The sequence below is a fragment of the Hirundo rustica genome, chromosome Z, assembly GCF_015227805.2.
Source record: "Hirundo rustica isolate bHirRus1 chromosome Z, bHirRus1.pri.v3, whole genome shotgun sequence".
NCBI lineage: Eukaryota > Metazoa > Chordata > Aves > Passeriformes > Hirundinidae > Hirundo > Hirundo rustica.
In genome coordinates this window covers 40,000,601-40,026,353 of record NC_053488.1, presented here as the reverse complement: position 1 = coordinate 40,026,353, position 25,753 = coordinate 40,000,601, and the positions used below count along the sequence as shown (strand labels likewise).

The following is a 25,753-nucleotide window of genomic DNA, read 5'->3' as shown; positions in this document are numbered from 1 at the left end:
CCCCTTTTTGGGCTCTATTCTATTCTATCAACTCCCGGGTTGAAGGGGAAGGAGAGGTTGCTGCTTTACAACAACGACTTTCTCCAAACTTCTCTGGAGCAGGGAGAGATCTCTGCCGGGCCCCTGATAAGAGCTATGGGCACCATTTAGGCTGAGGCCACCCCAATTTACACCGAGGGGTGGGCTGAGAAGGCATTTATGATCCTGCCTGGTTTTTTGTGACTCCAGACTGCCTGGGTGCTCTGATCCCTGATGTTTCTGTGTGAGTTCTTCCTCCCTCACCAGCTCGGCCTTGAACATCTAACACCACCAGCTACAGAGAGAGACAAAGACTCCGAGCAGATTTAACCCTTTCCTGGCAACATGAACCTTTCAGAGCTTAGCCCTTCTCTGAGAGAGTAAGAAAGGACAGAGTGAACATAAAGAAAAACCAAAACCAGCATGAAGTCAGTAGAGTGAGAATGAAAAGGCTATTGGTGAAGAAGTGAGAAAATATCACTGTACCTTGAGATGAAGAATCCTTTGCTTTGGAGTTATTCATCTTTAAAAGGTGACACCCCAGTATGCAAAAGTCTAAGACCCATGACCCATAAGCAGCTTAGGAAACTGCTCCTGGGAGGGTCACAAAGGCAGGTTTCTCTGTGCTGTTGTTTTTGTGACAGTTAAAAAACCCACAAGAGAACTGTTCTAAGTCGTCAGTAGGATCCATGACTCTAAGAGAGTCTCTTCCCCTAAAGAATTGATGAAAGACTATTGTCAGATAGTGAAACTGACTGAAAATTACAAGTCTTGTCTCTTTATGTTGTTTTGTAAGAAAGTGAACTGTTTGTAAGGGGAGGGAAGAGTGTTTTTGGAGTTTCGTTCTGTTTTAGTTTTTTTCAACTTACTTTTTCCTATTCTTTTAGTGCGTGTTAATAAACTATTTGTTAATTTTTAAGGTTGAGCCTGCTTTTTTTTTTTTTTTCTCCTAGTCTCTCTCCCACAGAAAGAGTGAGTACTAAGACCAGAATTTAGTGAACGTGAAACCACTACATTAATTGGTGTTTCTGCCCGGTTTCGAAATTAAAACTATTACAGCTGCCTAACGCTGTCTGTCTCTTGCACGACCTCTTGTCCTCTTCTCCTCACAGCACAGCCAGCAGACTCCAACTGACTCCTCTCCCAGCCAATTCACTCTTATCACACCCATAGCTGTGAGGGCAAGACTGTTCCCACTCTTTGATAATTAACACAGCTGCAATATATGGGAGACAAGATTGCCTTTAGCACTACCTCTATCTGTCTTCCCACAATATCATATTCCCTATCACTCACCAGGCTCTGGGAAGGTTGAAGAGTACAATGGGCTGTTAAAAACCACACTGAAAGCAATGGGTGGTGGGACCTACAAACACTGGGCTCTGCATTTATCTAAGGCTGCCTGTGTTAGTTAACACCCCAGGCTCCACCAGTAGATCTGTCACTGCCCAATCAAAACCTCCATGTACTGTAGAATGGGATAAAGCTCCCATGATGCATCCAAGAAAAGTTATATGGAATGCAGTTTGGATTAGTCCTGCCTCAAACAAAGGCAAACTCATCTTTGGGATTATCTTTGCTCAAAGACCTGAGCACACTTGGTGGGTTATGCAGAGAGACCAGGAAATCTAATGTGTACCTCAAGGGCATTTGATTTTGCGGTGAGAAGAGTCTGTAATGTTGAATAGTATAATATTAGTTGCTGAATGACACTGCCAATGTATGCCCGTACTACCATGGACAGTGAGTGTGGACTGCTCCAGCAGTCATGAGCTCCTGATGCAGACTGCAACCCCAACAGTACACCAGTTCTGCCCTGGAAGACATCTAGGATGGATAGAATCCACAATTGTGGACTAAATTAATAGACAACTTGAAGGAATGGGTCTTGACTACAGAAACAATACCTGTGCTTGTGTATATGTATATAGTTGGAAGGTGTAGGATATGGGCATGATATAAATGGTACAGAATAATGGGTGGATAATGTCCTAGTTTCAGCCAAGACAGAGTTAATTTTTTGTAGTAGCTGGAAGAGTGTGTGGCTAAGACCTGGATGTTACTTGATAGAATTTCATTTGTTGAATTTCTTGTTGAAGAAATAAAATACACCTTCCAGAGGTATTGAAATTAGAGTTTTGATTGATTGAAGCAATCAAAAAATACTTCTGACACCTTTACTAGTGAAACATATTCAAAACACAAGTTCTCTAACCCTCCGGCCATTATATACTGCTAATACATATGTTAAGGACAATTAACCATAAACTGAACCATGACTCATACTAGCTCTGTCAGCCAATAGACTTTTCAAAACTATCTTTCTCCACACATTCTCATTTCAGCATTTAAATTCCTCTTTGACCTTAGAAGGGAGTAGACAGAATAGATAAAGCATTTTTTCTTTATGGAGATGAAATAAATTTTAGAAAAATCATTTATTTTCCATGATTAAAGAGAAGGTGATCAACATCTGTGTCTTCAGTTTGACTCTAAAGCATCGCAGATCAAAAGGAGATAAGGAAGGTACTATAAACTGGAAATATCTCAGTATTTCTGCTACCAACTTGTGTGAAAGACAATGAACTGAAGGAGATGGAATGAAGACTATTACACAAACTTAGTTACCATTTCCTCTCAAGAAGTATTCAGTAACTCAGCATTTCTGCAGAGTGTCTGAAAAAAAGCATAGGTCTCAAAAGCAAGAACTTCCATTCTCAAGTCTAGCCAGCTTGAAATACAGCAGCAGCATTTGAACCCTCAGGATCACTCTGAGTTTCTGACTGAATCACTACCCATGAATCCACACGTCATAGTTTTTTAGGTCAGCAGACAGGTCTGCATGGGTTTCAGATACAGAGTATGTGTTGCAATACATCTTCCCCAGGTATTCACTCCTTACAGTCACAAACAAGTTTTTTTAAAAGCCTAGGGAAAATTTCCACAAAGTAAAATGTATGTTCTTTTAAAAAATATAGACCACCCTGGAGGAGATATAGCAACTTGTTCCTGTCACGTAAGATTTTTACCTTTGTTTCTGGCCCAAATCTTTATCTTCCTGAACTAAAAAGATCTCAGATATTGTAGCATCTGACTTGTTATTTCATATCTGGGTTCCAACTCAGTAAAATTACTGATAAAGAATCTGAAACTGGAGAGGTTTCAGGTATCTGAAGGTTACTCTTTCCTAATTATACATTAATACAGAAAAATTTTCAGGCAATGTAGCATGAAAAATATTTTAAACCTTTATGATTTGTTTCCATTGAGTAAAGAAAACAATGAGCAGGCTAAAAATTAATTTGTGCTAACTTCTGTGCTTTTCTTCAGATGTTTGTACAAGCAGTAATTAAAACCTATGTTTATTGCTATGCAAGCCTAGCTTTGTCCTTATTAGCCAAGTCTAAGTTCAACATTTATGTGTGAAAGAGGGCCTGTCCTCCCTCTGTTTGCTATGGTTCCACCTCCTGAGTATGTAGGTGGGAGAGTGGGAGCTTGGGAATGTGAACTTGATCCAGCATTGATCAGTCAAGCAGCAAACTGTTATTGTTCTTTAGATACCACACATAACTCCTTTTCAGAATAGATAAGAACAGTCATTCTGCACATAACACTGCTTTTGTGTTCAGCAGTGCAGTTAACAGAAAAAGGGAATGAAAATGACTGCCTGAGATTTACTAAACTTAAGAGGGATTCTAATGAACAAACACATGGAATCCAGTCCATAATTATTTCAGAAATGGAACATTTGTTTCAAATGCACTTCAACTTCTTGAACTTATGCAGATTTACTATACTACTACAAGTATTTTACCTCTGAGCTGCATGACACTGAAAGGTAGTCTGAAGAAAAACAGAAGGACACTTGTGAAAATCTGGCTCTTACTGGAGAGGCAAGCCAGTATTTCAGTTGGTCATTAAACCAAAACCAGTAAAGCAGCTTTCTCATCCTTAATGTAGACTCATGGTTCCAGCTGAGAATATCAAAAGCATTTTTTTTCTTAATTATTCAATTAATGGAGACTTCTAAAACTATTTCAAACTTTACTTTTAGAAATTAGAACAGAGACACTAAAGTGTTATGATCAACGTTTTCAAGTCTAAATTTTTAAAATTACTATCTACATTCAGCCTAGACACCAAGTTACTAGTGCTATGTGAGCATCTCACCTGAGGCAGCAGGTTAACCAGTTTCAGAATATGATCACACAATACTGTGCAACAATGCTACTCAGATGTCTTTCATTCAGATGATGAATGTCTTTCTTTTTCTCTAAATCAGCAATCATATGCAATGCAGAAGAAACCTTCATCAAACCTTCTAAAATTATAACAAGATTAAACCCTGCCTGAACTTGAAGAGCCCTGTAATAAACTTGGCGTTTTACTGACCTTTAACGATGTGTTTTTTTAATAAAAGCAATTTTCTTGAACTTTTTGAGCTGTTCTAGAAACTAAAATACACCACTGTTGTGTCTCATTTAGCATATCTAAGGCAATTTATAGGAATGGCTAAGTAAAAGACAAGGCCATTTTATGCCAATAACCTTCTTTTGATCAACAGAGAATCTATTTAACTAATAACTGACCTTACAACTTTTTTGACAGCTTGTTACAAACAAAATACCAAAATCTCTATATACTATGATCTATCTAGAAGAACTTTCAGGTGGTTAGTCTTTATCTAAAGCATTTTTCAAAGAGTCAAGAACATAAAGTCTCTCTTGATTTGTTTATCTTCATGATTCATCTGACTTTTATGCATGCAGTAGTACCATAAACTTTGTTTGCTTACATTTTTCTATTTTCCTAAATCCCTTCTTCTAAGAATATGGAATGCGATGTTGTCAGTACAACTCATAATTTCAGAAAAACCTCAGCACTGGTGATTCATATTCAAATATTTTCTTATTGTGTTTGTTATCGTCACAGAAGACATTAAATAATTTATATCATTGATTGTCACCCTGGTTTTTCTGAGTTTTTTAAAGCCTTCTGATTGTTGATAAGATGGAGTCAGTCTCTTTAGCTTCTGTACAATATTAGGAGCAGTTTTTGCTTTTTCTCACACATGCAACATAAACAAATCCTTTGTTTTTCATTCTCTGTCCTTTGCATATTTCTAACCTGAAAACAGTTGTAACTGACAATTGGTGTGGCCATTCGGCTGGGAGGTGAAAACTCCAGAAGCCAATCCACAACCAGACCCACAAATGTATAAAAAGTAAGAAATAAACAGGCAGAGGGGCTCTCAGCCTTGGTTCGGCCTTGGGCTCTCTCGGAGGAACATCTATGCCCTGCAAATCTCCCGTCTTCATGTGATTGCTTTGCGTGTTGCGATCACAGTTGATCTATACTCAATCAAATTTTTAAGAACTTTGGAAAGTTTGTTTAATCTTCCAATCTGCAACCTTGCTAACATAAAAGAAGGAAAAACAAACAAACCAATTTTGTTGAGGGGATGTGCCTATTATTCAATCTGTGGTTTCTCTGGACAGGAGTAAGTACATCTTAAGGTAGCTGCTATGCTTTCTTCAGATTATTTCTCAAACAGAATTCAACCATCATGTGAATCAGTTAGATTTTACTCATAGTAAAATACAAAAGTCTCTATCTTCAGATAAAAAACTAATCAAGGAGGAAGCCTCAAACTTCAGTATTAAAAACAGCAACATTTTGTTCTTGAGACTAATATTTAGCACAAGTTTTGAAACTAATCTAACAGATTCACTACTGAACTCTATTAAGTACAGAATAAAATTTTATCCCTTTCCTGTTTTTTCATTTCCAAATCATTTATGTTTGAATGAGATTTTAACTTAACATTCTCACTGAAAATACCTACTAATTTACTGTACCTCAAAAAATACAAGCATTTCACTTATGTACTTGGTTCCAATGTTACCATCTACCAATATATAGTTATTATGTACATCCAGAAAGAAAAAGTGCAAGATAAGGCATAACTAACAATAAAAAGAAATAGCAAGTGTTAAAAATCCACAGCTTTAACTTACATTTTGATCCAATAAGAGTGATTTTAGTGCAAGAAAAATGTTCAGGTAGCCCCTGTAAAACCTGGGTAAACAACTGCTAAAGATAATTCAAGAGTTTAGTAAGAGCATTCTTTTAAAAAATATTTCAGTCTGGTTGGTTTCTTAGTTATTGACCATAACTACTGCCCTGTCAAGCATTTTCCTGTAGAGCTATCCCTTCACCTGTACTTTTGTCTTAGTAAAACAAAACAGGAAATCTGTAAAGCTTATAACTGGGGCAAAAGCCAGGGTCTTCCTTAACATGTTGCTTTATCAGAAATCATATTAAGTACTTGAACTGCTGCTGTAACATCTTCCTAAAATTTATAAAACCACAGAAGTACTCTACTTGCAGTGATTTAAAACCCTTCAAAAATTATGAATTTTAAATAGTTTTGCTATGAGTTTCCCTTGGAATCCATTTCTTCAAATAGGATCATGGAATCATGGAATCACAGGATGGTGTGAATTGAAAGTGATCTTAAAGACCATATAGTCCTAACTTACTTGCCATAGGTAGGGACACATTCCACTAGATCAGGTTGCTCAAATCCAAGAGTAACTATTTACAAACAAAACCAGAAATACTATTAATAAATTAGTATTCACCACCAGAAGATTTCTTTTGACTGTATATTTCAAGACATGTTGACGATTTACAAATAAATCCATTAGTATATGGACATTAAATGGCTGCTTTATCACAGCCACAAAAAGCAGTGTAGATAGGAGAAAATAATTAGATCAGAGAAAAGAATTGGCAAAAAACAAATGGCAATTTTTTACTGCTGTAATTGCTGGAAGCTGTACTCCATTGTTCATTCAAGATTAGAAAACATGATGTAGTAGGCTCACAAGATACACTACGGGCTGTACATACTCTGAAATATCTGTTGGCAATTCCAGCCTTAATCAGGAAATACTGTTTAAGGTGGAACATTGGATGAGAATTAAACTCTCATGTGAGGACAAAATAACAAAAGGGACTAGGAGTCAGATACAGCAGTGGTATCACATCTTTCAATTTTTTGTGATTGTGATGTTTGGGGTGTTTATCCTAAAGCTGGAAGCTATTTGATCACATGACACAGGGAAAATCATGCCTAACCAACCTGATTGCTTTCTGTGATGGGACAACTAGTGGATGGATGATGGAAGAGTGGATGTTGTCTACCTGGACTTCAGCAAGGCTTTAGACACCATCTACCATAATAACGTCACCAGGAAGCTCAGGAAGTGCAGACTACATGAGTGGACAGTGAGGTGGACTGAGAACTGGATGAATGGCAGATCCCAGAGGGTTGTGTTTGCCATCACAGAGTCTGGTTGTGAGTCTGTCACTAGGGATGTCCCCCAAGGGTCAATAATGGGCCCAGTGCTGTTCAACTTGTTCAGCAGTGACTTAGACAAGGGACAGATGCTTCCTCAGCATGTCATTGACAGCACAAAGATGGCAGCAGTGGCCAATACCCCAGAGGGCTGTGTAGCCCTTCAGAAGGGCCTTGACAGGGTGGAGAGATGAGCAGAGATAGTAAAGTCATCTGAAAGTCAGTAAGGCAAATTGAGGGTCTGCAAATTCAAGTGTTATTGCACCTGGGGAGGAATAATCCCAGATTATCAACCTGCTGGGAAGCAGCTCTGCAGAGAAGGACCTGGGGGACCTGGTGGACAACAAGCTGTCCATGAACCAGCACTGTGTGTTGGTGACCATGAAGGCTAATGGTGTCCTGGGCTGCACTAGTAAGAACATTGCCAGAAGGTCAGGGAAGGTGATCCTGCCCCTCTACTCAGCCCAGGTGAGGCATATCTGGAGTGCTGTGTCCAGCTCTGGGCTTCTCAGGACAAAACAGACATGGAGTTCCTGGAGTGGGTCCAAAGGAGGGCTAAGAAGGTGAGTAGGGAACTGGAACATCTCACTTATGAGGAAAGGCTGAGAGACCTGGGCCTGTTCAGCCTTGAGAAGAAATGACCAAGGGAGGACCTCACAAATGTCTGTGAGTATCTAAAGGGAGGGTGTCAAGAGGATGGAGCCAGGCTCTCCTTGTAGGTGTTGAGCAATAACAGAAGAGGAAATGGGCAGGAACTGATGCACAGGAAGTTCCACCTGAACACAAGGAAGAAATTTACTGTGTGGGTGATGAAACACTGGAGCAGGCTGTCCAGAAAGGTTGAGCAGTCTCTCTCTCTGGAGGTATTCAAGAACAGCTTGGATGTAATCCTGTGGAATGTGCTCTAGGATGACCCTGCTTGCGTAGGGAAGTTAGATGAGATGACCCCCTGTGGTCCCTTTCAACCTGAATCCTGCGATACTAAGACTTGTAGGTTACAGGATATATCAGAAACTAAAAATCATGAAGGAGGAGGCCAACTACTCCTCTTATTTTCTTTCCCATCCCCCCATTTTTTTTGTGTTGAACTGGAGAGTGAATGTGGAGAAGATAGTTTTAATTACACAAGATACCAACTGAAATACACAGGCAAGAAACAATCAGTGGAGGAAATTTACCAGGAAATAATAGCATGTGCCATTTCAAAAGCAAAAGAAAAATATATCAAAACTGGAATGAGTCAAAGAAATACATTTAGAAGTTTATGGGATGCAGAGACTACCTAATGTTTATTAATCTGCTTGTCAAACAGTGTACAACAGAGCTCAAAAAGGGAAAAAGACTTTAAGTTAATTTTTTAAAGGTTAAATACCTGGGATAGAATAAAAAGATCAGGTAAGAGTAACTGGGCAATAAAAGACAAAGACAATTTTCTGCAGAGCTGAGAAAATCTTCCTAAAGAAGCATATAGCCTTTTAGCCTTAAATTCTAATTAAACACTGCATATACTGAAAGAAACAATAGGAAAACAAATCATCATGAGCAGGTATGAAGAGGACTAAAGTGATTTCATTGGTGTTTCCCAGTTGTAAAGCTATTTGGTTCTTCTGATTCTACTCCTTGCCAGCTTAACTAATTGTCTAAAGTTAGTGGTATTAACTCACTACTATTTGCACATGATGAAAAGTTGCTGTAATTCCCCAGTGAGTCACTGCTGAGACTGAAGTACATACTGAAGGTTGCATGATTTCATAAAGAGGCATTTTCAACCGTGCAATATGCATCACCCTACTTAACACCACCATGACATGTGCCCAGGGGAAAAAACCCTCATGAAAGCTTGTATTTGAGAAATGTTTTATTTTCATCTTTTGTATTTTTATTATTCTGGGTGTGGGAAAACCCTGCTCAGCAAGCCTGAAACCAACCATTCTGCAGTGGCAGTCTTCTGTGTAAGAAATTGGCCAGGTTATAACCACACTTTCTTTTTCATAATATCAATGTTTAAATGCTTTAGAAAAATAACAAATTGGAAATGTTAGTTGGCATGGCAGAATTACTTTTTCATGGCAGCAATCCAAATTCTGATTTTAATTATTTGTATGACTTCCTTACATCAAGTTATTCTTGATTACTGCTGGTATATACCTGAGTCTGGAAACTAGCCCAGTATTTAGAAAAGACCAGATAACTTTTCCAAGAGTGAAACAGTAACAGAAATTGACAAATATTAAAGTTTCAATAGTTTTAAGCTGCTAGTATAAAGGGGCATATGTATATATCTATATAATCTATATCTATATACCTGCAACTTCCTGGACAGAATTGGAGGGAGAACTTGGAGTGGCAAATGTAACAAATCACAAGTAAAAGAATACAGGATCTTCAGTTAGAGAGGTGACATGACTTATAACCATAAGGAATACAAAATATAAAGAATAAGGATTCCTGTACTGCACGGAAGATGGTAAAATTGCTTCAGCAGTCTGGGGAGTGGAAAGTATTTACCCTTATGTGTCTTTTGCATACTTTTTTGTATCCTTACCATGTCCATAAGGTAGACACTGTTGTGAAGATAGTGGACTAAGGAGTGAGCTAAGAACTCTGGTTTTAAGTGACCATTTGGTTACTGAATTTTAGAGTACCAGATGCATACAGGGGATAGATTTTAATATAAACACAGAAGAAAATTCTTGAAATCACCTTGATAGCAAATGCTGTAAATGAACCACTTGAGGTGAATTTTCTTTATACTCAGTGAATGACACGAATTTCCTGTCCAAAATCCACCAAAACATGGAAATAAAAACACAGGAACACCATAACAAGTATAAATTACAAAAAAAAACTTATATGAGAGCAATATAAAGGAATCATGTTAGGACTTAAGTACAGCATGATGCACATTTCTCAATTCCATTACAAAGTATAGTCTCTCTAGTAAGGAGGTTTCCTTTGCAAATGCAGTGAAGTCTTAGTATCTGTAATTTAAAATGTTTAAATGCTTCGTCAAGTAATTTCTCATAGTAAGGGCTGCGGTATTAAGACTGACTTCAACTGTCATGCTATAGGACTCCAGAAACAGTATTAAAAGGGTTATAAGCAGAAAGTTGTTGTATCTTGGGTGTAGGGTGCAGGATGCTGCTTCCATGCCTTTGGGACATCTTTGAAGCAGATATCCATCAGCTGCTTTTCAGTTGCTCCAGTCCTGAGAGAAGGTAGTCAGTTGTAGTAGGTGCTTTATGCTTCATCCTGCTCACACTGACTGACTGGTTGTCATATGACTGTGCCCAAAGGAGCTGACAGAAACCTTCCTGTGAATACATCCTAGTCCACTCACCTAGTAAACTGTAAGAGAGAGACTAAATTCTGTGCCTTTCCTGGACTGCTATTTATAATGCAGGTAGTCCATCTGCATCAAAGTTGTGATCTTATGTGCCTTCATATAGATTCATCAAATTAGCAAGGTTATTAGTTTGCTGAAATAATCTAAATACTTTTAAAGGGGATTTCAATATCAGGTCCTGTAAACCACACAAGTAAATCTACAGTATTTAGACAATAGTCAGTAATTATAGTCATTCTTACACTATAGATACTAACATATTGAGAGCTACTAAGCAACGTCTACAGTCTGAATTTCAGGAATAAAGGCTCCTCTAATGATTTAATAAAGCACAAAGGAAATAAGGTTTCCTATGCACTGAGTGACAACTCCATTTTTTCTCAAAAAAGTAGAAACTGGTTCCCATAAGACCCTGACAAACGATGAAGACAACAAGTATAAATCATCTCTAAAAAGGGCAAAAAAGAGGACCCTGGGAACTACCAACTTGTCAGCATCGTCTCTGCGCTTGGGAAGATTATGGGGGACAGGGAGGTGATTTGAGACACCCAGCAGGATCTCACCAAGTCCAAGTCCTGCCTGACTTCTCTGTCAGTGGCCCCTGATGGAATGACTGACTCTATCAGTGGACAAGGGAGGGGCTACAGATGTCATTTATCAGGACTTCTGTAAAGGCTTTGACACAACATCCTTCTCCCTAAATTGGAGAGGGAGGGAATTGATGTTAGGTAGATTAGTTGGGTAGACTGTCAGATGGAAAAGAAAGTAATTGGCCAATTGCATCCAGACAGTAGTGATCAATGGCTCAGAGTCCAAACGGACATCAGTGACAAGTGGAGTCCCTTGTCACTGTCTATAGTGACAGGGGACTGTATCAGGACCTGTGTTATTTATTATCTTAATTAATGACATAGACATAAGGATCAAGAACATCCTCAGCAAACTTGCAGATGCCACCAAGCTGAGTGGTGCTGTTGACACACCTGAAGGACAGGATGCCATCCCAGAGGGACCTAGACAAACTTGAACTGGGCCCATGGGAAATCTCACGAGGTTTAACAAGACCAAGTGCAAGGCACTACATCTGGGTTGAGGAAACTCATGGTACCAGCACCGGCTGGGGGATGAACAGATGGAGAGCAGCCCTTGCTCTGAGAGTCCCAGAAGGACTTTTGGGTGGTGGGGGATGAGAGGCTGGACATGACCCAGCCATGGGCACTCCCAGCCCAGAGAGCCAAACGTGTCCTGTGCTGCATCCAAAGCAGCGTGGGCAGCAGGGGAGGGAGGGGATTCTGCCTCTGACCTGGAAGACTGCATCCAGCCCTGGGGTCCCAGAAGCACATGGATCTATTTGAGTGCGTACAGAGGAGGGTCTCCAGATGATTAGAGGGATGGAGCACCTCTCCTGTGAAGAAAGGCTAAGAGAGTTTGGTTTGTTCAGCCTGGAAAAGAGAAAGGGTGACCTAATTGCAGCCTTCCAGCACCTGAAGGGAGCCTACAAGGAAAATGGAAAGAGACATTTTACAGAGTATGTAGTGACAGGATAAGGGGGAATGGATTCAAACTGAGACAGTAGGTTTAGGTCAGATATGAGGAGGAAGTTCTTTACTGCAAGAGTGGTGAGGCACTGGTACAGGTTTCCCAGCTGTGTAAGTTCCATTCCTGGAAGTGTTCAAGGCCAGGTTGGATGGGGCTCTGAGCAACCTCGTCTAGTGGAAGGTGTCCATGTTAGGAGGTTGGAACTAGATGATTTTTAATGTCCCTTTCAACCCAAACCATTTATGATTTTATGATCAATAATATTATTGAGGGAGGAGAGAGAGAGAGAAGAGGTCAGCACCAGCATGCTAATGCTCAGAAGTAAAACATTAAATTAGCAAAATTCCTGTTGACATTTTTTATACAGAGCAGCCTAATTGCCAAGGAAATCTCTGCAGTCATTAAAGAAAATTTAAAACAACTTACAAACCTGCTGCATGTGGAAATATTTTTGATATATGTTTTGTTTACACAAGCAACAGATAACTGCAGGATATAATGAAACTACTCACTATTCATTCTGAACAACTTATGATACTCAGGAAAACAAAGTTTAGTTTACACATGACTCAAAACCTTCTCCAATTCTTCAGTCTGCTCCTATCATCCTAATTTGTGATTTTAACTTGATTGTCAGACATTAATAAAGCACATCCTCAAAAAGATACATGTAGATAAAATGCAAGAAAACTCTTACATTTCAGTAGCCAGCTCAGCCTCTCACAGCTACAGCTATGCAACATCAATCTCCTACATATGCTTGAATCAGCTCTTTGACAATGTGTGAAATTTTTTAACTAAACCCAAAACCTTGGTTCAACATAGAAATAAAAAATTGAGGTCCTCTTCTAGGAAACGACTGAGCATCAAGATGCATGATGATACTGTCCTTTTCTTTCCTCCCTTCTAACTAAAGTTAATTTTATTTTCAATATCTTTACACCAAAAAACAAACTCTGCCTTAATTTTACATGCATGTTCAAATAGTTCTGAAACATTCTGATCTCAGGGCACATCTTTCCCAAAAGCCTTCTATAGCATGCAGGGATGAGTGGGGACACACATTTCTCAAGCTGTCAAGGGAAAAGCTCAACCACGGTGTCTAGGAACAGATCAGGTTCTCTGAGCACTGTCAGAGCTCCCCAGTTATTTTGTCAGTTCTACCTGCAAACATGCTCACTCAGGCATGCTGCTGAATCATCTGCACTTTCGCACACGGAAACCAGAACTTAACATTCTAAATTTTAAAAGCTGATTTTTTAAAAAATACAAATGCAAGTGGAAACAAATTCAAGCCCTAGACAGAATAAATCACAAGCAACCTAGGGGATGCCTGCTTAGGGGAAATAAGTTAGAAACTGAGTCCTGAACATATGTTAAAAAATTGCTTTGTATAAAATTGGGTTTAAAGAAGATTAATGTACAGGTATCTTTTGTTATCTCATCCCAGTTTTGGTCCAAAATGAATAATCAGAGACTTCACAGAGGACAGCCACAACTAAGCATTTGCAGTCCACAGAATTTAAAACATTAATATAAAATCTTTTAGTACTAAAGTAAAAACCAAAGCTCAGTCTCAATGCTGGAATACCAATAATATGTGTTTTCTATGCAGCAGACTTATAAGCAAGTCAGAAAATTCACAAGTTATCGAAGTACAAATATTTTAACATTTAATTACTGCTGTCAGTAATACTTTCAAGTAATTCCTATTCCAACAATTGTGAACAATGCTCCTACATTTAGTAGACTTCATCATTATACTGTAAAGTATATTTTCATATGATTACAATATTAATTTATAGGATAAATTTTGTAATGTTTTTCCTTTGGCCGGTCTGTTGAGACAATTGTAGAAGAAAAAACCCAGCAATTAGTAAAAGCTAAAGCCATACAAAGATGTGGAAAGCACTCATCATCAAAAGTGTTTATTTAATATCATACCTGTTACAAGTTCAGGCAGTGACTTAAAAACATATAATGAGAAAATCAAGACTCCAGAAATAACTGTGACCTGCTATTTTATACTTACCTTTGGTATTCCAGAAGTATCCAGCCAGTTCTGGAAAATACTTTCTACAGTTAACCCAGACCTTAAAAAAAAAAAAAAAAAAAAAAAAAAAAAAAAAAAAAAAAAAAAAAATTACTATTTTTTTTTCAAGTGAAAAGTAACCCTTTAGAAGCTAGGCAAACCCCCCAAATTCAAGTATTGGTTGTACCAAAGTGGTACAACATTCTTGGCTTTATTAATGACTAAAACCATCAGTGGTCCTATGAGCTAATTACAGATAGATCAGGTTTTGTGTACTTAAATCCTAAGTGCTTATAAGGATTGAGAGAGAAAGTGTTATGTGGTAAACTACATTTATGAAACATGTAAAGTATGAATGCATGCTCTACTTCTTAGATGGATAAATGTTTGGGTTTTAAAAAGCACTGATGGATATTAATTCTCAAAGTTACGAAGTGTCTAATATACTTTAGTTTTGTCCTTTCTGCTCCTTTTTATATCCTGATAACATTCACAGTGAAGCCATAGAATAGTCTGGAGCTTGAACAAAAGGAAATAGTTTGTCATGATGAAGATGTGTGAGACTAAAATAACCACATGCATAAGGTTTTTCTAAATTCAGAAACTATATTTGCACTTTTACTTTTGTAGGCAGCTTCTGTGGTATTTTATTTGATTCTGGTGGAAGACTTCCCAACTTGCAGGGAAGCCAAATAAGAATAAATAAATAAAATAAAAATAATTTTTAAAAAATCACACATGCAAGTACTGAAAAAGGGAAGTTGAGTAAGCCCTCAATGAATATAAATATTCTGAGAATCAGAACAAATGTGTATGGTCCTGTGCATGGTAATGCCTTGGCAAGACTCATTCTAGTGCTTGCAGTTACTTTCACATGTGTTATGTAGACTTAACCAACAAGGCATTCACGAAAAGAACAGCCATGAAATTTCCAAGCTCTGAATCAAGAATGCAAACAATCCAATAAACAATTTTAACCGATCATATGACTTAAATAATCACAGCAGTCAAGAAGGAGCATTTCCACATAGCCAGGATTCTGAATTTTCAGGAAATTAACATTGTGTGTTAGATCACTATATAAATCAATTTTCTACAGATAAATGAACATATATGTGATGCTTGTGTAGTGTTCTACATTAAAATAAATGACTAAACATCCAGACTTGTTCCTTATTATTTATGCAAACATATTAAATTTAGAACATTTGACTGCTAATCTATGCTCAGACTATAATTATCTTCCTCCTACCACTGTGCTCTAAAAATTGATGTATAGTCTTAAGTCAGATTAGGTGAGACCCTTGACTGGGAATAGCAATAGAGAGAAATATTTCCAAACAGTCAGTCAATTTACTTTCCCCAGAAGAAGATGATGGTCTTGATTTCTTATTTCTGTCTGTTTACTAAAAAGGGTGCATACAGAACTAGCTTAAAACCAGACACCAACATTTTATTTAGGCAAAGGTAGATCATTTGGATTGCACCATTTATTATGTCTCAAGAAGCATAAGCAGGATAAAAAAATGTATTTGTTATTGCATGAATTAAACCAAATACAGCTTAGTGTTCTAATGCTGAAGTAGAGCTAAGAGCTGGGGAAAATTCCTTTAGTTGGACATTTAATTTGTCTTATCAAGGGGTAAGAAACACAGTCTTACCATATCAGCTAATCCTTTTTTCCCCCATCCCCAGAAACAAAATCTACAGTGTGAGAAAAAAATCTCCGCATTTCCACAAAATAACCTATGTTACATTTGCTATGTAGAGCCATTGTTTAATATACTCTCTATTTAATTTCAAAACTGGCTTTGCAATGAGCTTATGACACTGAGGGGGATCACACTGTTTTGACACCACACTAATCCAGCAGAAACCACTGGAAAGTTTCTCAGTCTCTCCTAAAACTTAGTCATTTTTCTCAAGGGCAAAATCAGTAACATTGTTTTTTCTCTGCCTGCAGCACCCATGGTTTCAGAAAAACACCTGTCATATGACCATATGCAACCTTCTTTGTTTGTACTTGCACACAAGTACTTTGTTTAATTACAAATTAGGATATTCTTCTTGGGACCTATCAAAACCAGTGAATTAAGAGGCATTCACGATTTTTTTTAAAATCTGTTGCAAGGATCTGCTCTGAATCTCTTAATTATCGGTACTGAAGAACTATGAAAATGTTGCAAATGCTTCTACTAATTGTTTGATTTAGAAATAGCCCCCTCAAAATTATCACAAACAGACTGCCATCTCAAAACAAGAGTCCTAGAGAAAGAACAGAGAGCCTGATATTTGTAGAGACTGCAGTTCAGTAAGGACATTTACGACTTGCTTGTGTTGCAGTTAAGCATCTGTAAAGACTTAAATCTGGTGTTTGTGTAAATTCCTGAATGGCCTGCTAGTTAAGGTTCTGTATTGCACAGTGGGATCTGGATGAGTTGACTAGCACTAGCTCTTCCAAGACCAAGTTTCTTCAATTGTTTCGTACAAAAGTTCCCTACTGTAAAATGAGAACATGGTTACATCCATTACCTCATCCCTTGTCTATTTGTTTAGATGATGAGCTAAATCAGTCTAGTAATGATCTCCTAACACCACATACAGTTCAGAATCAACATTTTAAAACAAAATCTGTAAAATACTAACATTAATGGTAATCTGAAAATTAGCATTATAAAAGATGGTTATACATGAAATTTTCACTGCACAAGGTAAGGTACTCAACAGACATTAAGATAAACGCACTTAATGCCTAAATCAAGGAGAAAAACATGAAAGTGTGCATGAAAGTTTGCCATATCCAAATGAAATACTTAAACAAGCTTATCTGCTTCGTCATACATTTATACACGCCAGTAATTTTCAAAGTAAGTTATTCCAGCTAAATATGTAGGCGTAATTAGAGCAAATCAAAACACAATGACTGATTAGTGATTCTGTCAACTAGACATACATTCTTGCTGATACATTTTCTTTGGTTTTCATACAGCATACATATTTTGGCTTATTAAAAAAATTGAGGAATCAAAACCACTGGGAATAATTTTTCACAATGATTTGCTTCAGTAGTTAGGTGCCTACCAGCCATTTGTCTCATTCAAAATCACCACATTCATAACAATATGCATGTGAATCAAAGAAAACAAATGTAAAAGAAAGAGATACACCTATATGGCTGGGTAATATGAAATTGCAGAATTATTTTAGTACTTAATTGACACCTTGTGAAGACATCCAAGGAATGCGATTAATGAACATGGGTTATTAACAGTACAAATAACAGAGCTATAACACAAGCCTTCCTTTGTCTATCATGCATTAATAAAATAATAGCTAATTCATAGATTTGTATACTTTATTGAAAGAAATGAAATAAAAAACACTAGCAGAAAACCCCTAAGAGCAGAACTGAGCTGCTTAAAAAAAATTTGCACTCATAAAGTAGCTGCACAATCAGCAACTCTGATTTATCTCAGACTAGTGTAACCCTCTGTTACAAAGGTAAACACTGATTCTTTGCACAACTCACATGTTGGACAGATGTGGAAAGGATCAACTTGCAGCAAAGACTATGGGTGTAAGCCTTGGAGAGAACAGAGCCACTGTAGTGTTATCAAATCTAGTGCACATATAAGGACACATAAGAGGAGGGTTTCTTGGTGTTTCATTGGTTTGGTTTGGTTTGTTTCCATGTTGTATAGTTTCATATTATATGAGTAAATAAAATGCCTTGGTTACAGGTATTTAGATTCCAGTATTGTAGATTTTCCACAGAAAAGTCAAAATAACATGAGAATCTAGCAAGTGCACATAGTCTTTTAAAAGGCTTTGTAAACAGAGAAGGATAATGATCAATATCTTCGTTCTTTCCATTAGTTCTTCACTCAGACAAATAATCAGTCTTAAAGGCAAGTTAAGAAATTATAAAGGGCCAGAAGGTACTGCTCAGCTTATCTGATGTCAGTATTCAGCTGCAGTCCAGAAACAGAATGAACCTGCCTCACAGCATGGATTCCTGCAGCTAGCATGCCATTATAATTGAGTCAGAGCAGGAAGTGAAGTAGCCCTATAAGGCAGGCATAAAAATGTCCTCCTCCAAGTACAAAAAGCAGAAAAAATCAATAAAAAGTTACATCTGGATTTTGGAGCTACTCATCACTAGGAATGTATTATAAAAATCTCCTTTGAAGAAAGACTAAAGGAATTAAGTACTTGGAGGTGATAATCTTTTAGATCTAGTCTCTGTATAGAAAGCTAAAGTTATATTACTACATTGTAATAACTATAGAAAATTTCCACACTGTTTCATTTTAGTTTTCTACCAATGTTCATCCTTTTCTCATTACAAAATTCTCCCAGTAGCCAAGTTCTATTACTAGCTACATAGTTTGCCCCTGTTGTCACAGCTGAGGGCAAGATTTGGTTTGATTACCTACTACAAGTCTCTTTACTTCTTTTTTTTTTTTATGATTTAGACCAGCCTCCATTACAAACTTCAGTGTATTAGAATGCTTAATATTTGTGAAGTTTGAAATAGATGGTTTAAACATTTAAATTTTACTTGGTAGAACTGCACAAGCCTGAGAGGTTTTATGTGCTACAAACTATTTTTGCCCTAACAGTGAAATGCTCTAATATTGAAATACATCAAATTTTGTACAAAAAAGCTCTCATCAGCAGATGATCTCTAAAAATACTTGATTTTTACTTTTCCTCCATTTTCTTTTACCTCAGGTGAGTATTTCTGTACTAGCCGCAGAATGCATTCAAGAATGAGAAAATCATCCTCCTAGCAGGTAAGAAATAAAGGCCTTCTGTATATCAATATCAATATATCATATAGCTGCTGCTATCTGCCAAGTAACTTTGGCAACAGATAGCTCAGATACGCTATATATATGACTGTAAAATGAATTACTGTGTATCTGAAATTTCTTTCATACATTCTGCAATGTGACGCATCACAAATGGAGCCAAACTTCTTTTGCATGAGTCTCATTGAAAATTTAAGTTTGGTTTTAGGCAGAAAAAGGGATGCTTATGAAACAACATTTTGCACTAGGTTTGGAGTTCAGAGAAACAAAAGTGAAAAAATAAAAGGAAGGAAACCAGAAGTTTTTTAACATGCCAATGTATAACCATACCATTAAAAAAAAAATCACTTTCACATCTATTCCATATAATATACCTCATTACATTTGGGCTGGAAACATACTGAACCATATATAGAGAGTATAATCCACTACATCATTGGAGAATGTAAAAGCACCCAAACTAAACCAGAGATGCCACAAAACATATTTTCTCAATGATAAGTAGCTTCTCTGTTCCTCAACCATCAGGAACATAAGTGTTCCATTTAAAAACTCAATACATTTGACCTCTATTTGACCTCTAATATATATTTTTTTTCTCCAAAGCACTCACACTGAGTTATGAACACTTTTACAATCATGACCTTCAACACTGTATTTTTGAAGTGAGTATTTTTTAAAACTACAACATGTAAAGTTCCACTACAAAAGAATATTTGTAGGACAGTCTAGAATAGCACAGAACAAACCAAAATGTAAGCAGGAACAGCCTCAAAGTGGTGCTAAAGACTATCACCTTCAACCAGTTAGTCACACACAGGAGGATTCTGAAGGACACATCAGGCAATTAACGCTCAATTTCCATTCATATTTTCCATCTTTCTTCATGCAGCACAATGTTTGACTGAGACGGGATGGTACCAAACTACTTCTTGAACAAATCCGTCTTCTCTGGTATCCCAGATTCACAGCAAAGTTTTGACATCCTTGCTCTAGGGCGCCATGTGCCAAAAGCAGCTAGCAGGAGAATCACAGGTTAGTTTGAACAGGTACCTATGCCTGGCACTTCAGATTGCACAGTGAACACAGGACATCACCTCTGACCTAATATGTGAGTCAAAGGCACTGTCTGGAGAGAGCACGGTACACAAAAACCACAGCAAGTCTCATAATTTTTTGTGCATATACACAATGTCTAGCACATATTAAAATCTTATTTCTGCATATTTCTTTGGCTTTTCTAGTCCAGTTCTTACTTACCCTTTTTGTTTAGGAATGTCTTCCAACAGCATGCTAAGAAAATCCTGGAGGATGAACACAGGAGCACAGTCAGTATGTTTGTGAACCTGTGTCTGTACTGCCAGTGAGAGATTAAACACTACAGATAACAGAATGGTAAGAAAAAAAATTATATATCCACTATGGTGATATAATGACAGCATATTTTATATTGTTATTTATACAATATACATTATATTGTCAGTTTTCCAATCCACTCAAGCAAAAACTGACAACATTGAAAGAAAATGGGCTTGAAAAGCCTGCTGACTATTTTAAGACAATCCCATGTTCCTAATTTTATCTGGAATACACACACACAAACTATATTTAAAACTGTTAAAGGCTGCAGATTTACATGCAAAAGTTAATAAACACCAAATTTAAAGCTGTTTATGCTCTCTTCACTGTACTTATGTTATCACATTGTCCTTAAATACATAACTATATAAAGCTTTCTCCTCCTTAGTGCACGTGCCTAAGTAGACCACACTTACTCCTCATTCCATAACAAAATTTGCAATATTGCTGATAACCACATCACCTAAGGAGTAATTTCTTCAAATAAAAGATAGCTAGATTTTCTTTCGTGGTTTTACAAAGATGATGCCATGCCAATGGAAGAGAGTTACTATCATCCTCATTTGTACCAGTATGCTAAGCCCTCCTAAGAAAGTTACACCTGACATCACTAAAAGGTTCTCTGGCACCCTGTGTACTTCACAAACTAATTTTAGTGACAATCACTTTGACAGAATACATTCCTATGAACAATCACATAATAAGAGGATTTATTACTATGAGTTATTCATTTATAAGCTGTTTCATAAAATACATGCATCTGCTTTGTTAATACTAATCTTTGTGGAGACGAGTTTCAAAGGCTTATAATGTTCCTCACTTCAATATACTAGTGCAGACTGACTGTAGTGCACAACAATTGCAAATTGTTCCTCTCTAAGATCTTGAAAAATGTTTCCTAAAAGGCAGAAATCTTTTATTTATGGACCATGCCATAACAGTCAACAAAAAATACTGTTTCTCTGTCTGAGTATGGTGTTGTTAAACAATCAAAGTAAGATAAATTGCACAATTGAACCTACTGGTAACACAGTTAAGTCCTCCTTCTTTAGATTATAAGTGAGATTCAGGTTGTGTTGCAGTGGCTGCAAAACTGGCTTATGGCAAAAAGCCAATTACACAGTGTTGGGCTCAGTGTTGCTGAGGCAAGAATGCCATAATTAACTGTGACAGGAGTAATTTTGTCCCAATCACAGTGTATTGCAGACATCATGATGATGATGATGATGATGATGATGATGATGATGATGATGTGTGAAATCCCTTTATTTCATACAACTACTTGTAGTTTTTCTGTATGTAAACATTACATTATTCTGGACATAAACAGAGAACTACTGTCTCCTTCCACTTGTGGAAGTTTTTCTGGAGATACATAGTACGCTTACATGCAAATAAAGAATATGAAAAGATCAGAGAGTTATTTCAAAAATGTGTGAATAGTAAACCTGAAGTGGTTATCTTTCATTCTATTTTCACTATGCATATATTAATGCAGCTAGGTTCCCTAGTTAGATTCCGTTAGCTTTTCATAATCAATCATACAGTGGATGGTTTTATAATTTGTATACTATAACCTGTATAATATACTATACTATAATCTCTATACTATACTATGAAATTAAGCATTTCCCTTATGATTAAAGCTGTCCTTTTTCCAAATACCTATTAGGAAAAAGGCACCATCATTCTACATACCTTCTTAAAATTAGGATTAATCTATTATATCTTATTTTAACTGCTCATATTTCAATGCTCCAAAACAGAGTAGGAAAGCAAATTCCCACTTACCTCATATTAGTATGACTTTCAACATTTGCCTATTATCATGTCTGCATGACACATCTCATTATAGGTCTGACTTTTCAGCTGTTTGAAATTTTACTCTCAGGCTACTTTTTCTTCCTCCATAGATGAAACAGTTCAGAAGCACCCCGGAGAAAAGTCACAGGATAATGGGCAGGATTTTAAGATTTGATGCCACTTTGTTGAGATGCTTTAGTTATTTTACACTTTGAAGACTTGTGGATGATTATGGTAATCATAACTAAATTCTGGATCAGACCATAAAGCAAATTATAGTTTGTCTGTATTTGTTGCAAATAATTCAATGAAGGCATAAAGAATATATGTTACAAACTGCATGCTACCACAGGGCTGCAATATCAGCAAAGTGGTTTATATTCATGATTAAATAATCTCACTTTCTTATATACTCCGGTTGTTCTTACCTGTCTAGAGACTCCAAGGCTAGAAAACAACTTTTCCCTATATAAAGAAACTGTTATTCTGCAGTTTGTGGAATTCTATTGACATTTGACCCAGATGAAAAAAAAAATTGAAAAAAATGAATTCAACATGTTTACTAAGGATCTGCTAGCCCCTCATCATTAAATTCCCTTGTGACTCTCATCCACTCTCACCACAGTCCTGACTGAAGCCAATAACTTTAATCACAGCTTTAACACTGGGATTCTGCTGGGCAGATCAAATCTGGATAGAGATTGTTGAATTTGACATCAAGGAGAAATTTTCTTTGCACTATTAATGGATGTCCTGTCTGAGTCAAAAGCAAAGAAGAGTCAGGACCCCAAAACTGAGAAGGCTGAAAGAAATAACTGGAAATGAAGGCTACTTGAAGCAGTAACTGGATATATGTGGTGTTAGAAGACCTTTTATTTCATGCCAAAAGATGTTTTATCACTAGTCCAACTTTTGTTGTGAGCAGTGGCCAGCAAGTTTGTACCCTTGAACTGTTTTGGAGCATCAGGCAAGTACTTTTCCCTGATCACACATATTGATACCAAATAAAGAACACTCAATATTAAGAGACAAATTATGTCTTCATATTAAAACCTCAAATCCAGACATTTCAAGTACTCTAAAACCAACAGATACTTTCATTTAAATTCTCTGACTGGAATATAATGGGGTGTATAAAAACAGTGGAGATGTCATGATTGAAAGTGATAGATCTAAAAAGACATTCACTTGGCAACAAATAAACTTTGACTACACTTACATCCAGTTCCATGATGGAATAATCCACCCAAAGTTAAACTATTCCTAAAAAATATGCAGTTTGTAAATGACATAACTAAGTGGCCAATATTAATTTTTCCCTTCTGGGTGGGAAAAATAAATAATAAGAACCCTTCTAGGTTCCTGTTTGTCTGGAATTCATTCCCTAGACATCTTCCTGGCTTTTGGTGACAATCCCTGCCTACAACTCCAAAGAGGACGACTTCCTGTCTAGTGTAAGCAAGACAGTCCCATTATACGTTCTATTATCAGGCTGCAATCATTAGCCAGACAGCTTAACAGCTTTTTATTTATAGTAAAAAACACTCCAGTCATTATTTTTAAAGTTCACTCAAAGCAATTAGTAAGCAAATTCTCTCATAAAAAGAAAAATGGAATATTTTTTTAATCCTTCTCAAAGATTCCAGATTTCCAGATTTCCAGATTCTCATCTGTTGCTAACTCAGCTAAAATAAAGCTACTATTAAAAATCTACTGAGCATGCAAGCAAAATGAAGGAAAAAGGCAAACTGATTAATGTTTCACATCTGAAGTAATTTTCTGCTGCACCTGCAGCTCCCATCTAGAAAAATTACTACAAACACCACTGAAAACAAGACTAGTATTCATAACATGGGCAATTTTTCATGTTTTACTTTCTCTCATTCTCACAATTACTAAACCTGGGAACTTTTACAGCTGGACAAGGTGGAAGTATAGCACTATAATATTTAAACTTATCATTTGCACCTCTATTTATTTTCAATCTTTTATTCATTTAAACACTGACAGCATGTTTTTGCAAGAAGGACATTGAATAAGAAGCTTTGTACTAACTTGACTTCATTTCTTCTGCAATTACAATTTCTGCTGTGATTCCTTATCTACCTATGTGAGATCCCAATAAAAACACAATCTTAAAGATTTCTTACAAAGAAAGAAAATGCATTTTAATTGGATATTGTCCTCTCACATCTGCATTTTTCAGTGACAAAAAAACCAGTGTGATGTTAAAATTATTGTCCCAATATCTTCACTAGGAGCTGGATTTAGGCTGATGGTAGACAAGGGAAAAGCACAAAAGTGAACAATAGAAGTTTTAATGTACAACACTCTTTCTACACCATATCAGGTGCTATTTCCAAATGAAGGAAAGTACCTTTTTTATTTCCTTTACATATATTAAGCACATGGTTATGGACATATTGCACATATCCAAATAGAAAGTAGCCTAAGAAACAAAAGCTTAACTTTTGCTTCAATAATTCAATAACAAAACACTGAGCAGTTTTTTATCCAATAACCAAAATGCAGAGTTCTGGGTGTAGTATCTCATCTTAGGAGACAGGAGTGGGTAAGCTACAAATTGACATTCATGGCTAGACAAAGGGAGAAGTCTCTAGTGTATGTGCTAGCTAGCTAGGACGACTAGTAGTACAGTCTGCTGAAAATTTTGCAGCATTCAGTCTACTGACACAACTCACTGCCCATCAACCAGGAGCAACAAGCTAACATTGTCTTACCAAAATCTGAGCACCTTTCTTATCACCAGCTTAAAATGTTGGGCTTTTTCTTGTTGTTTGCAGTCTCATGACTTCTGTAATTTTTTAAATTTACCAGCTGTGTGCTAGTGAAGCATCATTTTTATGATTTTGGACACCCTAATGCAGACAAGGCTCATATAGTCCCTGGCATTTTTCACACTATGCCAAACATAACTGCCTATGGTCTCAAGAACATAGAACAAGAAACAGCTGCAGCAGTATCAACCCCCTCTAACATCCCAGACATTTCTCCACAGGTCAGAAATGCTGTGTTAAGAGCTAGTGCTCCTAACTTCTGGGTGACTTGACATAAAAAATAAATCACAGGTCCAGGAGCTATTTGTAAGATACCTGGGGATATATCTCACCGTGTAAGAGTGAGATTCAAAACAGTGTGCATGTAAGAAAAAAATCACTGTTGCTGGAAGAAACAGAAAGTGTTAGACTTTGGTTACACAAAATCAGAGGCCCTTACTCAGTGTTTCAAGGAGATATTTATAGCTGTCTTGAATATCCTCAAGGATTTCAACCATAAAACAGACTTCAGCAAAGAAGGTAGCTTCAGAAAGTCACTTACACCCCTTCTCTTCTCTCTTCCCTTGCCCCCTCATTATCACCACACTCCTCTTCTAGCAATGCTAAATATTTGTTGTGTCGTGAGTTTTGTTCCAGGCCTGTTTTTTACCACGATGAATTCAGAGACCTGGTTCACAGATA

At 37.0% G+C, this 25,753-nt stretch overlaps 1 protein-coding gene across 6 annotated transcripts in view; it reads right to left on the bottom strand.

Moving 5' to 3' along the window:
- The window catches only part of AOPEP (aminopeptidase O (putative)), a 287,414-nt gene that overhangs the window by 172,721 nt on the left and 88,940 nt on the right, over positions 1–25,753 (bottom strand). For all 6 annotated transcript variants that reach the window (XM_040089516.1, XM_040089515.2, XM_040089514.2 and 3 more), the window contains exons 11-12: positions 20,373–20,416; positions 14,299–14,359 (exon numbers count right to left, since the gene is read on the bottom strand). In XM_040089516.1, coding sequence (XP_039945450.1) covers positions 14,299–14,359; positions 20,373–20,416 — 105 coding nt within the window. The remainder of the gene's footprint in view (positions 1–14,298; positions 14,360–20,372; positions 20,417–25,753) is intronic.